The sequence below is a fragment of the Crinia signifera genome, chromosome 1, assembly GCF_055691185.1.
Source record: "Crinia signifera chromosome 1, ASM5569118v1, whole genome shotgun sequence".
Classification (NCBI taxonomy): Eukaryota; Metazoa; Chordata; class Amphibia; order Anura; family Myobatrachidae; genus Crinia; species Crinia signifera.
This window is the reverse complement of record NC_139217.1, coordinates 173,202,276-173,215,908: the sequence shown is the minus strand read 5'-3', so window position 1 is coordinate 173,215,908 and position 13,633 is coordinate 173,202,276. Positions and strand designations below refer to the sequence as shown.

Genomic DNA, 13,633 nt, shown 5'->3' with positions numbered 1-13,633 from the left:
TAAGGAATCTGAACAGGAAATAATGTCAGCCTTTGTGCACTGACCTATAAAACACCTGCTATAGTTGTTCAAGTATTGGATTCCAGAGAAGTTGATGAATTATTCCTTTACCAAGCCATGCAATGTGACAAAGATATAGCATGTAATTTCATGTTTAGATTGTTTTTGGTAACACCCAGTCTCGGCGGTTTCAATTGGAAGCAAACATCTGGGCATCAGTGCAGAGTTGATTCAGGTTGATTCATTCTGTTGCTCTGCATTTCTCGCTTTTTCTCTTAATATTCTCAGTGTTTGCTATGTTTATCCCCTGGGGCTGTATTCTCTATCACATGAACGGGTACTTTTCCCTGTGAATCTTTTGCTCATGAAACACACATGCAGTCCCTGTGAAAGGAGAGAACATTCAATTCTTCCCTTTACCTGTACGTGTCTCAGAAGCATTTCTGGCTGTCGTATCACCTGTGTCTAGTCTCCGAAGAAGATCTTGATTTTCCACAACATTTAAATCCATCTTTTTATCTGGATTCTGACATCAGATTTGTTCCGCTCACCTCCAGTTTCTGTTTCTGCTTCAGGAGAAATGATGCTTTGCCATGTTAGAAACATTGAAACATTGATCTTCAGCCATATACTTACTTTGCTGATTGCTTTCAGAGGTAAGACAATTTCATATAATTACATGCAATTTCTTGTATTAAATAGTATTTTGTATTTCATTTTAAATTTAGCTCACATAGAAAAATGTATAGAACTTTAAAATTTTTGTAAAATTACATGTTTGCTCTAAAAGTCTAATATATTGATTTTTCCCTTGTTTTATATATTTGATATTTTTTAACATATAAAATGTATGATGGATAAACTAGTCCGTGATTTCATAGAATTAATAAAATGGTCTTTGGATAAAGTTCTGTAACCCTAGGATAACAGTACCATTTTTTTGGAATACTTTATTTTGTGTTTATATTTATGTAGTACATTTAATCATCATGCATTATTCTTTATTTATTTTAACATATTTATAGTTTATTGGCTGCATAGTCTTTTTAACAGATGCATTTTTCAATATATCTTATGAAGATTTACTTTGTGTTGTTAGTATTTTGGTACATTAATATATGTTAATTATACAGTAATGAAAAGGCAATAATTTAATTGCCAGAATATGCTGCACTGAATTGTGGGGAATAACAGGCCCGCTGGCACTAAAAGGGTTGAAAGACCAAGACAATTTAGTCAATGAAATTTTAATGTGGTTTAGCCATGCATTAAACACGGACTTAGGGGAGAGTTGCAGTCACAAGTACCTTGCATAACATCTGCTTCACTTGTCATATCAAGATTAAGTGGATACTGCAGAAATGCTTTGTAAACCTATTTCTGGAATCCTTACAGTGTGTTTGCTCAATAAAACTTTAAACGCCTTGATGCTACAAGGCTTTTAACCTAATTTACAAATAGAACGGATTAGTATGAAGATGAGTCTATCTTATCTATCTATTTTATCTATATTGTGTGTGTATGTGATTGTGGGCATTGTGGCGATAACCGCAGTGTAATCTCTCACCTACAGGGGTTTTTATATAATTTGTGTAAATCCATTTATATATCGGTAAACAGTAAAGGCACATACAGATACAGAGACCCTGCTATACCCCTATTTCATTTCTTCATATTTGTCTTTGTAGATATTTTGCATGACATCTGGCTGGCTTTCTAGAACACAAATGCACATTTTGACAAAAATAAAAATGGCATCTAATGTTCAAAGCAATGCTTTTTCATTTCAATTGATCAAAAAAGCTATTTTCAGCTGTAACAAGTGGTAATTATTTACCGCAAGCCCTAGGAAATGTGATGCTCTAGGCAAAATTTTCTTTGGTACCCCCTAACAGATAATGTTAGGATCTGAGGGTATCCCCGCCAACCCTAACTCCGTTGCCTCCACCTGGAATCGACGGACGAGTGCAGGGCTAGGCTTCACCTGGGCCCGTCTCGGCTGAAGGGCGAATTATTTCCGCCCCACTCCGCTACAGGCAGGTCTTAAGTATGGACAACTCGTCCGCCGAGGCCACGAGAGAACAAGGGGACAAACTAGCTAGACCCAATGAAGGCGGGGAACCCCAGAGCCACAGCTGAGTGAATGACACAGGGAGATGCCTACACAGTGGTGAACCCGCTAATGACCTGACTACGGGAAGCGCAGGTAAACGCAACAATGCGTATTGGTCTTAAAAGATAACAACAAATGACAGTAGGGCCAGGATGGTATAACCCAATGGTGAATAGCAACAATGCTAAAGTTGGCACCAATAACAAAATCTCACTGAACAATCAGGAATGTAAAAGGATATACTGGGGGAACCCCCGGAGGGTGTCCCACCCGGACTCACGGTGACAGGGGTGTCTCGGACGGGACTGTCCCGGACCACGGCACCACTGCTTCCCTCACAGGTATGGAACACTCGGTAACAGGTTCTCATGAAAGAAGCAGCAGGTGACTCTGGGTAGGAGGATGCAGTAGATCCGGGACCCACCGGAGACCAGACACGCACAGCAAGACAGACTGGAACAACCAGGAAGACTCACTGGACAGGCAAACTGAGCTTGACAGGCAGGACAAGCCTCAGGACACGGGAACCAACAGACTGGACAGGTGGGGTAATGCCAAGGAACCGGGAACACTCTGGACATGCAGGACAGAACTATAACCGGCATGGGACTGAATAACCAGAGGGTTTATATAGAGAGCACAACTTGAACCCCTTCTGGGGCAACACCAACTTGAACCCCTTCTGGGGAAACACCAGCCTTTGGGCCCCCACTCGGGGCTGCAGCCTCGACACAGGCCTGAACCCCCTCTGGGGTGACACAAGCCTGAACCCCCTCTGGGGCGACACCAACTTGAACCCCTTCTGGGGCAACACCAACTTGAACCCCTTCTGGGGCAACACCAACTTGAACCCCTTCTGGGGCAACACCAACTTGAACACCTTCTGGGGCAACACCAACTTGAACACCTTCTGGGGCAACACCAACTTGAACCCCTTCTGGGGCTGCGGCCTTCGGGACCCCACTCGGGGCTGCGACCTTCGGGACCCCACTAGGGGCTGCGGCCTTCGGGACCCCACTTGGGGCTGCGGCCTCCGGCTGGCTCGGCGGACCCCCGGCATTAGCCGGGCTCGGCGGGCCCCCGGCATCAGCCGGGCTCGGCGGGCCCCCGGCATCAGCCGGGCTCGGCGGGCCCCCGGCATCAACCGGACTCGGCGGGCCCCCGGCATCAACCGGACTCGGCGGGCCCCCGGCATCAGCCGGGCTCGGTGGGCCCCCGGCATCAGCCTGACTCGGCGGGCCCCCGGCACCTGAGTCAATCACCTGGGCTTTCCCCTTAAGGGTTTGCAACTCTGACTTAATATGGGAGCACCTCCTCTGCTGATTCTTAAACCCAAAATGGGGTCTCCCAGCACTTAGACCAACCGTATTAATCAGAGCGCTTTTACTGGGAGACTCAGTAGAGCGCTCTTCTGCCACAGTGGAGACAGGCATAGATCTGACAACCTGCCCTGACTTGGCCAGAGGAAACACCCTGTTGCCACCACTGGAGTTGCGCAAAACACAAGTTTGCACAAAGTGGCCTGAATCTCCACAGTATAAGCATAGATTAAAGTCTCTACGCCGCTGACGCTCCTCCGATGGGAGCTTCGGCCGTAGAACACTCCTATGCATTACCTGAACCTCTGGGTCTGAGGACTTGCTGCCTAATACCTCCTTAGGCAGGGTCTCATTAGGGGCTCAATGAACCCCAGTGACCTCTGGGAGGATCAGAAAAATTTCTGTTAGGAGTTTTTGCAACTGCAGTAAGGACTGCTGCAAAACCTCTAACTGCCCAGGTTTAAAGGCAGTAAATGCCAAATTTAGAGCCGCTAAAGATTCTTGCATGGCCTGCATGATATAGCCGTGCAAGGTTACACAACAAACAATGACACGACAAAAAAAAAATGTGACTCGACAATGACAGTGACAAAACAGAGAGTGACAAGGCAGGAAAACTGCTGGACTGAGAGGGCAGAACTCAGCTCCAGAGTTTATCTGTTATGGCCGGTTATAATGTTAGGATCTGAGGGTATCCCCGCCAACCCTAACTCCGTTGCCTCCGCCTGGAATCGACGGACGAGTGCAGGGCTAGGCTTCACCTGGGCCCGTCTCGGCTGAAGGGTGAATTAGGTCCGCCCCACTCCGCTACAGGCAGGTCTTAAGTATGGACAACTCGTCCGCCGAGGCCAGGAGAGAACAAGGGGATAAACTAGCTAGACCCAATGAAGGCGGGGAACCCCAGAACCACAGCTGAGTGAATGACACAGGGAGATGCCTACACAGTGGTGAACCCGCTAATGACCTGACTACGGGAAGCGCAGGTAAACGCAACAATGCGTATTGGTCTTAAAAGATAACAACAAATGACAGTAGGGCCAGGATGGTATAACCCAATGGTGAATAGCAACAATGCTAAAGTTGGCACCAATAACAAAATCTCACTGAACAATCAGGAATGTAAAAGGATATACTGGGGGAACCCCCGGAGGGTGTCCCACCCAGACTCACGGTGACAGGGGTGTCTCGGACGGGACTGTCACGGACCACGGCACCTCTGCTTCCCTCACAGGTATGGAACACTCTGGATGGTAACAGGTTCTCATGAAAGAAGCAGCAGGTGACTCTGGGTAGGAGGATGCAGTAGATCCGGGACCCACCGGAGACCAGACACGCACAGCAAGACAGACTGGAACAACCAGGAAGACTCACTGGACAGGCAAACTGAGCTTGACAGGCAGGACAAGCCTCAGGACACGGGAACCAACAGACTGGACAGGTGGGGTAATGCCAAGGAACCGGGAACACTCTGGACATGCAGGACAGAACTATAACCGGCATGGGACTGAATAACCAGAGGGTTTATATAGAGAGCACAATGTGGTGTTGATTACACATTTCCTACATAGAGTGAGCTGCAATGGCCCATGCTTACCACTGGAGGCCACCAGCGAGCAAACGCAAACACAGGCTGGAATAAACCCAGGGAGCAGAATCCAGGGAAAACAGACAAACTACACACAGAATAAGTAAAACTGCACATTTACACCGATCCGCTGGAGGCGGATCGTAACCTATGCGCATGTGCAAACCCCGGGAGCGAGCACCAGGGCGTTCTCTCATTGATGGGTGGGCAAATGTAGGGGCCTGCCCAGCGTTTTGTGGGCGTGCCCACAAAAATGCTGGGCGTACCCCTATGAACGCAGGAGGCTGATGTTACATTCACCCACCCTGAATTCAGCCATCTCTGGGCAGAATAAAAGTAAGTCTAGGGTTACTTTTATTTGTGAAAGGAAGAAAATTAATTAGATGGCGAGCGAGCATCAAATTATTTTTATTATTATTATTATTTTGCTGCCACATATGAGCGGATGTGTAAGTGAACGCATCCGCTGGAATGCTAGTGAGGAGATTTGGACGGTGAGGGTTTGGCTTTCGGCTGGGCGGCGTTTACCTGCACGCTGGGCAATGACTCTTGCATGTGTTTTGAACTAGATCGCATTGCATGCAATTTGCATGCAATGCGATGCAAAGCTAGTTAAAAAAGTATGTGCAGCATATACTTTTTGAACTGTGAGATGGGATGTGTGCAGAAGTGCTTATCACATCATACCCGTAAAACGCACTGTGTATGGGCACCTTTATAAATCTTAATGTGCTTAATGTAATATAATTGTACAGATTAGACTCCCAAAAGATTGGCAGGAATGGTGCACTGCGCTGAGAAGTGGGCATCAAGACTAAACGTAATGTTACTGTTTGGACCATTGTCTAAAAGTGTGTGATATTAGGACACATCCACTAAATGTCTTAAAGGATCCTACTTCATTACAGTGTCTCTCACAAAGATTAGAGGTGTCGGGATACATTTGGTGTAAATGTTCTGTACCTTATAGGGATGCTTAAAGAACACTTTGAAATATTGAGTCTCTGAGCTGTCTTCTCATTAAGAGGTAAGTCAGTCGCCGATTGTTGTTCGTAGGCTATAAATGCAAAGATGCTCCATCACCAGAGGATTCTGTAAAGAGTCTGGAGATGAGAGAGACAAATCGATGAAATGTCGGATTTGGATATATCCATAGAAACAAGATTGTGGAAGAGAATGTTTCTCCATGATTCTGAAAAAGATGCAAACTGGGCAATAATGTGACAAAAACCGGTAACACCAGCCACTTGTCCTAGTGGAGACCATGGGCCCGATTCAAACATGATCGTTGATCTGCAAATTTGCAGATGACTGTGGGTAGTTAGCTGCCACCCAGAACAATTTTGCAATACAATATCCTGTTGCATATCCACATGCAATGCAGTGAGTATCGAATGATTATCCCTGTCTTTGCAAATCTGAGTAAGTCTGACCCTTCCACAACTAAGCATAACAGATAGGCTTATCAAGGCAGGCACTGACATCACGCACCCACCTTTTAAATGTCTGGGCAAGCCTATGTTTTTTATGACACTCCTAGAAAATGGCACTAAACGGTGACTTTCTGTCCTTTAAATTGCGAAGGGATTGTGATTAGATATTTGTGCTATTTTTGTCACTATTTGGCCTTGCGCATGTGTACTATAACCCACACTGATAATTCTGAGAGGGGCCTATATTTCTGAGGAAGCAACGGTAAGTCAGAGACAGGGGGACCCCACTGAGGGCACATTCAAGGTGCCTGGCACTCCCCTAAAGGTATCAGAAGCTGGGTTGGCTTTTGGTACCTTTAGGGGAGTGCCAGGCAACTTAATCTGGAGGCTTGGTAATACTTAGCTAATGATGTGAGACCAAGATCAGCATTTGTGGAACACTTAAAAAGAGTGCGTATTCGAGGTCTCCTTTTGACCTAGATGAGTTTACCATATAATGATTGGAGAGAACAGTGGACACAAGGGAGAACCACTACAGGTAGAGTCTGAAAAAGGTACAAGTGTTTGGTGAGGATGTTCATTTTAAGCTCATTAATTTGGCCAATAGATGTCTTCTTCTACTGTCCTAAACAAGGTAGAATAGTTTGTTTTATATAAGGTGTTGAAAGATTTTGTAAGATGGACAATAAGGTATTTAATAAATTTTGATTGTCATGTGAATGTGAAATTAAAATGAAGGCGGTCTAAGGATGGCTTTGGGATATTAAATGGTAAGGCTGCTGACTTCTCCTTATTTATCTTATAACCATATAATTGCCCATAGAGGGAGAGCTCTTGAAATAGGTTTGGAAGAGAAATCAAGGGGATGGTGAGGGTAAGGAGGACATCATCAACAAAAGTAAAAGCTTCTAAGAAGAGCCCCAACAGAGATGCCAGAAATATCTGTGTTTCTATGGATCCTGCAGGCTAAGGGTTCAATGATTAGGGCAACAATTTGTGGGGAAAAAGGGCACCCCTGCTTGTTCTAATGGGCTACTTTGGGACAAAGAAGTGATATAACAATATCTTACAAGTCACAGAAGATTAGGAGAAAAAAATAAAAAACTCTGGGTGGGGGGCACCCTTATATCACAGGTCAAAAGTTTGTATGTAATATTAAGATTTAACTTTTATTAGGTATGCTCTAAAATAGGGTACACACCTGGGATTTTGACCCAGGTATTGGTGGATTCCCTTCCATGTCCCTGATTCCACTGCCCTGTTTTCCTGGGTTTTCCCAGGTTGATCCCATTTCCACTGAAAATAGAAACCCAGGAAAGCAGGGCAGCGGGGGGGCACTGGCAGGAGGTCAGCAGCGGGGGTCAGTGACCGGCAGGTTGGCATTGCCAAGGGGTTAGCGATGGGTGGGTACCGGCAGGGGTGTCAGCGGTGGACAGTTGGGCACCACCGGGAGGGGGGGCAGCCTGTCAGCGGTGGACGGGTGGGCAGCAGTAGGCGCCTGCACAATAGCAGCCTCCCCTACTGGGGTGTAAAAAACTGCTTGATTCCCAGGAAAGAATCCCAGGTCACTAAACCTGGGATTTTTACCTGGTCACCATTTCCACTGACAAAAATCCCAAGTCAGTGCATGCAATGCAAAAGCCCGGGATTTTAAGTCAGTGGAAACAGGGCCGGCACTACCCGCTCAGCAGAGGATGTAGGGCAGGGAGGCGCGGGGCAGTAGAGGAGCTCTCCCTGCTCTACATCCCCTGCTTTCCTAGTGTTCTCTGTGGCTGACTGCTGCCACTGCACCCACACTGCATGACATACAGCGGGAAGCTAAATCCAGGCTTCCGACCCTCTTTGACTGCACTGAAGCAACAGGGCCTGAAAGGGGGCAGAGCTACAGAGAATAAAAGGGTGTGGCTACACTGAATGGAGGGGTATAGCTACAAGGGGCTGAGGGGGCGGGCTTACACGGAGCAAGGCTGATGATAGGAAAAAAGGAGAGGATGAGCTGCCAGACATATTATAAGGTAATTAAAGTCTGTGAGAGAGAGTAATACTGTCAGCAACTGGTGTGGGCATTAAGCAGCACTACTACTGTTGGCAACTGGTCTGGGCGTTAAGCAGCACTACTAGTGTTGGCAACTGGTGTGGGCGTTATGCAGCACTACTACTGTCAGCAACTGGTGTGGGCGTTACGCAACACGTATAAGCAGCACTATTTCTGTCAGCAGCTGGTGTGGGCGTTATGTATAAGCAGCACTCATACTGTCATCAACTGGTGTGGGCATTACGTAGAGTTACTTTGTCGGCAACTGGTGTGGGCGTTACGTAGTGCTACTACTATCGGCAACTGGTGTGGGCATTAAGCAGTGCTACTACTGTCAGCAATTGGTGTGGGCGTTAAGCAGCACTACTACTGTCGGCAACTGGTGTGGGCGTTATGCAGCGCTATTACTGTCAGCAACTGGTGTGGGCGTTACAAAGCACTACTACTGTCGGCAACTAGTGTGGGCGTTACAATGCACTACTACTGTAGGCAACTGGTGTCGGTGTTACGCAGTACTGCTACTGTCAGCAACTGTTGTGGGCATTACGCAGTGCTACTACTATCAGCAACTGGTGTGGGAGTTATGCAGCACTACTACTGTTGTCAACTGGTGTGGGCATTACGTATAAGCAGCACTATTTCTGTAAGCAGCTGGTATGGGCATTATATATAAGCAGCGCTACTACTGTTATCAACTGGTGTGGGTGTTACGCAGAATTACTTTGTCGGCAACTGGTGTGGGCATTACCAAGCGCTACTACTGTCAGCAACTGGTGTGGGCGTTAAGCAGCACTACTATTGTCGGCAACTGGTGTGGGCATTATGCAGCACTACTACTGTCGGCAACTGGTGTGGGCGTTACACAGCACTTCTACTGTCAGCAACTGGTGTGGGAGTTATGCAGTGCTACTACTGTCAGCAACTGGTGTGGGTGTTGCGCAGCACTACTACTGTTGGCAACTGGTGTGGGCGTTACACTTAAGCAGCGCTATTTCTGTCAGCAGCTGGTGTGGTGCTGGTGTGTTTTGTATAAGCAGCTCTACTACTGTCATCAACTGGTGTGGGCATTACGCAGCGTTACTTTTGCCGGCAACTGGTGTGGGCGTTAAGCAGCGCTACTACTGTTGGCAACTGGTGTGGGTGTTAAGCATCGCTACTACTGTTGGCAACTGGTGTGGGCGTTAAGCAGCGCTACTACTGTCGGCAACTGGTGTGGGTGTCGCGCAGCACTAATACTGTTGGCAACTGGTGTTTGTGTTAAGCATCGCTACTACTGTTGGCAACTGGTGTGGGCGTTAAGCAGCGCTACTACTGTACTACTACTGTACCATAATATCTAGTTATGGCACCGGAGCTGTGTAATGTGATTAAGATTGTGCTACTGTGTGGCATCATTTGAAATGGTAGTACTATTGTGTGGCCATGCCCCTTCCTTGTGAGATCACACGTCTTTTTTTCAGTGTGCGCTGTCACTTTGTAAACTATGAGAGGGCGCAAATTTAAAGTTTGCAGGAGGGTGCCGAACACTCTAGCATCGGCCCTAAGTGGAAAGTGGTATTATTCATTAAAATCTTGCACTGAGAGAGTTAAATCCAAAATTGGGGCCTTGGAGCAGCTGCTGAGGCATAAAGGACTGAGAAAACTTAAATACCTCCAATTCCTAAAGCAAAGTGAAAGGTTTGATGCATTACCAGTCATTGCATTGCACAGCTGGTAATGCATCAAATCTTTCTCTTTTCACGTATCACGTTTGTGAACTCTGTTTTCCTTTTTATTTTCTTGAACCTAATGCAATATAATCTGCTGTCGTCATAAATTTTCTGCAAACAACCTTTGGAAATATTTTTTGTATTAATACATTTAATTTAGCGCATTCTCAATGTTTCTTGTTGAATTTGCGAGCATGTGAGTCCCAATGCTACATGCCTATGTGTAAGTGTGAAATATTAACCTTTGTGCTGAGAATGGAAGCAATCCATTATTTCCCCCCATAGTGGCAGAATTCATTTGTATATTTATCCTGATTGACCAAAGTGTGTAACTGTCATGACCCAGATTATTTTTTAGTGCAGACTGGAATTGTGACGATGATGATGATGATAATAATAATAATAATAAAAATGCTAATCATCCTAATTTTATTTGGTTTTGTAATATTGGGGCCGTTTCAGACCGTTCGTACAGGTCGGAATTTGCCCCCTTCCCTGATGTTCGGGGGCTGCATATTCGCATGCGCGATTATGCGGAAACCCCCTGTGTGGATGCCTTCAGTGAGTATCGCGCTCGCTGAGGCGTTCACACTGTCAGGGGATGGAAGGGGCAGTCAGGGGGCTCCCCTGGAAACGCAGGTGTGTCGATGCCTGCTCGGGGTGGGAGGCTGATGTCACATGGCGTCAGTGACGGCACCAAATTCGGAGATCAGCGGCCATCTGAAAAGTAAGTATTGACTTATTTTTCAGACCGAAGGCTGCAAAAATCATTCGATAGTCAGCAACCATTGAATGACTTCTTCCTCCATTCGGCCGCTTGCAAGGGATGTGTAAGCGTACACTTACCCTCACATGCAAATGCCAGGATTCATGCGTTGGGCGGGCAGACATTCGGTTGGGCGGCGTTTACTTGTTTGCTAGGCTGCAAACATACGCATCCTATCAAACAGGTCTGAATCAGGCCCATTGTTGTTACGTATGACTTGAACATACCTCTTTACCCCACTGTAGCCTGTAGCCAGCCCAGCATCCCTATTTGCAATTTCAGTTGGTGCAGCTGAATGCACTGCTTTTGTTTGATGGATAACTGGAGGTTCCACTTCCAAGGCTAATACTTTTCCTGTTCTTCCACATAACTCTTTGTGTTCTCTGTATTCTTTGTGTTGTTTCCTTTTTCTGATGTGTAAAAAATAGTTCCATCAGATTGCTCGCTCAATGGTCCTGCGTACCCTCTAGATCAGGGGTGTCAAACTCAAATTCATCAGGGTCCGCATCAGCAGTTTGGTCACCCTCAAAGGGCCGGTTGTATCTGTAGGTCCCCCTGTATAATTATAATGCCATGACACCACAGGCTGCTCCCCCTGTATAATATAAAATGAATGCCATGACACCACAGGCTGCTCCCCCTGTATAATAATAATGCCATGACACCACAGACTGCTCCCCCTGTATAATATAATAAAAGTAATGCCATGACACATAAATGATTATACAGGAGGAGCAGCCTGTGGTGTCATGGCATTATTATTATTATTATACACGGGGACACCTCAGGAAACAGCAGATATATATATATATATATATTTTTATTGTAAGTGTGATCCTCATCCTCACTTACTGATTCTCCGTCTGTCCTGCAGCTGCTGCGGCTTCCAGCTTTTTTTCACTGCTTGCTGCGGCCACACTGTCCCCGACTCCCGGTCCAGCTTCCCGGCCTGCTCCTACTTCTCTACAGACGCATGGGCGGGTGGCGTCATCGTCATGACGTCCCGGCGGCCATGTTTCTGTAGCCGCATACATATGTGCCTACAGTAACATGGCCGCCGACAGTGGAGGAACAGGTAAGGCGGCCGTGGACGTGGACTCGGCCCGCAGCACTCCTGTTTTAGACACACTGCCTCTGCGTGCTATCTCCTCGCGCGGGCCACATGACGAGGTCTGGCGGGCCGTATTTGGCCCGCGGGCCTTGTGTTTGACACCCGTGCTCTAGATATTCTTGACCTCCCAGTGTGATCTAGACTCACTCACAGGATACTGGTATCTCTATTTTAGTTTTATTTGTACAATATATTGCATCATAGAACATAGAACTGCATCGCTGGACAGACAGATAGATAAATAAATATAGGTCATATGATTTCACCAATAGTTCCATGTTCCATGGTTAAATATACTATAAAATTTACTTAAACATACGTATTGTAGCCCATTTCAAGCCCTTTGAGCAGTGTGGACACAGCTTATCAGACAATGTCAGCACATTACCTCAGTATCATGCATATTATTATTGTGAGCCTGTGACTTAGAGATACAGCACTGTGTGAGCCATTATGGTCACTTGCCATCTCCAGCAAAAGGCCCGTACTCACCCTTTGCCAAAAGCAGCAGCAGCATGGTAACTATAAGGCTGCATCTGCATGATTAAATGAAGGAGATTGTCTGTATTGTCTCTGCAATATCGGAAATACAATGTATTCCTAAGAGGTAGCGTAACTTATTTACATAATTTCTCTGCATGAACCATGAATAAATAAGCTCAAAATATTATTATTCCACATAACTCACATATCAACCATGTGCCACTAGCTACCAAAGCAACATATAAGCCTGTTAGACACGCTATACTTTAGCCTAACAGCAATACAGTTTACAGAGATTATATAGAGCATAATATTATTCTGTTTATCACATTATACATTGTATTCACATATTCTATAATAATGATAAGGTGTCTTGTTTGGGATAGCTATGCTCTTGGAACAATGTATTTAATAATAAGATAAGCTACAATTAGTAAAAAAGGACAAACAATATTAAGAAAAGAAATACCACCAACCACAAAAGGAACAGAAGGAGGAATAACCAGTATACAACTAAAAAGAATTGCAGATTATTTTAATAATTGTTTTTGTTGATATTTTACAAAAGTTCTGTAACAGAACCAGACGGGGTTAAACAAATGTGCCTAGAGGAATTGAGGAAAGTACTAAAGTGTAGAATCCTAAATGTAATATATCAAAATGCAAAAATAATGCATGTGGGACCAAGGAAGAATACAGAATAAATAGTGATGTAATGTCAGCAACTGAAAAGAACCAGGGTGGAGGACTGAACAAGTACTTTTCTTGTTTTGTTGGTGTGCTTGAATATCTGGGGGGTATTCAAGCACACCAACAAAACAAGAAAAGTACTTGTTCAGTCCTTCACCCTGGTTCTTTGCATTTCAATGTTCCTCCTGTCGAGTGTCAAAAAGTGGGTGTGTCGGTGGATACGGCCGTGGATTGTCGAGAAACGGGCGTGAATTTTGACAATACATGGCCGTTTCCAACAAAACAGATCCAACTTGTTTTAAAGTCTGTTTTGTCGAAATCCGCCTCCAATGCTGTCAGAAATGGCAGCATGAATTGGCGGCAGGTGCTATTTTCCCTGTCGGAAATAG

The 13,633-nt window shown here is 45.6% G+C and overlaps 1 protein-coding gene across 1 annotated transcript in view; it reads left to right on the top strand.

Annotated features, from left to right (window-relative positions):
• Positions 1–205: 205 nt before the first annotated feature.
• CHRNA6 (cholinergic receptor nicotinic alpha 6 subunit) overlaps positions 206–13,633 on the top strand; it is a 32,125-nt gene continuing 18,697 nt past the window's right edge. The window contains exon 1 of the mRNA XM_083177319.1: positions 206–656. Within this exon, the coding sequence (XP_083033445.1) occupies positions 581–656 (76 nt within the window). The 5' untranslated portion in view covers positions 206–580. The remainder of the gene's footprint in view (positions 657–13,633) is intronic.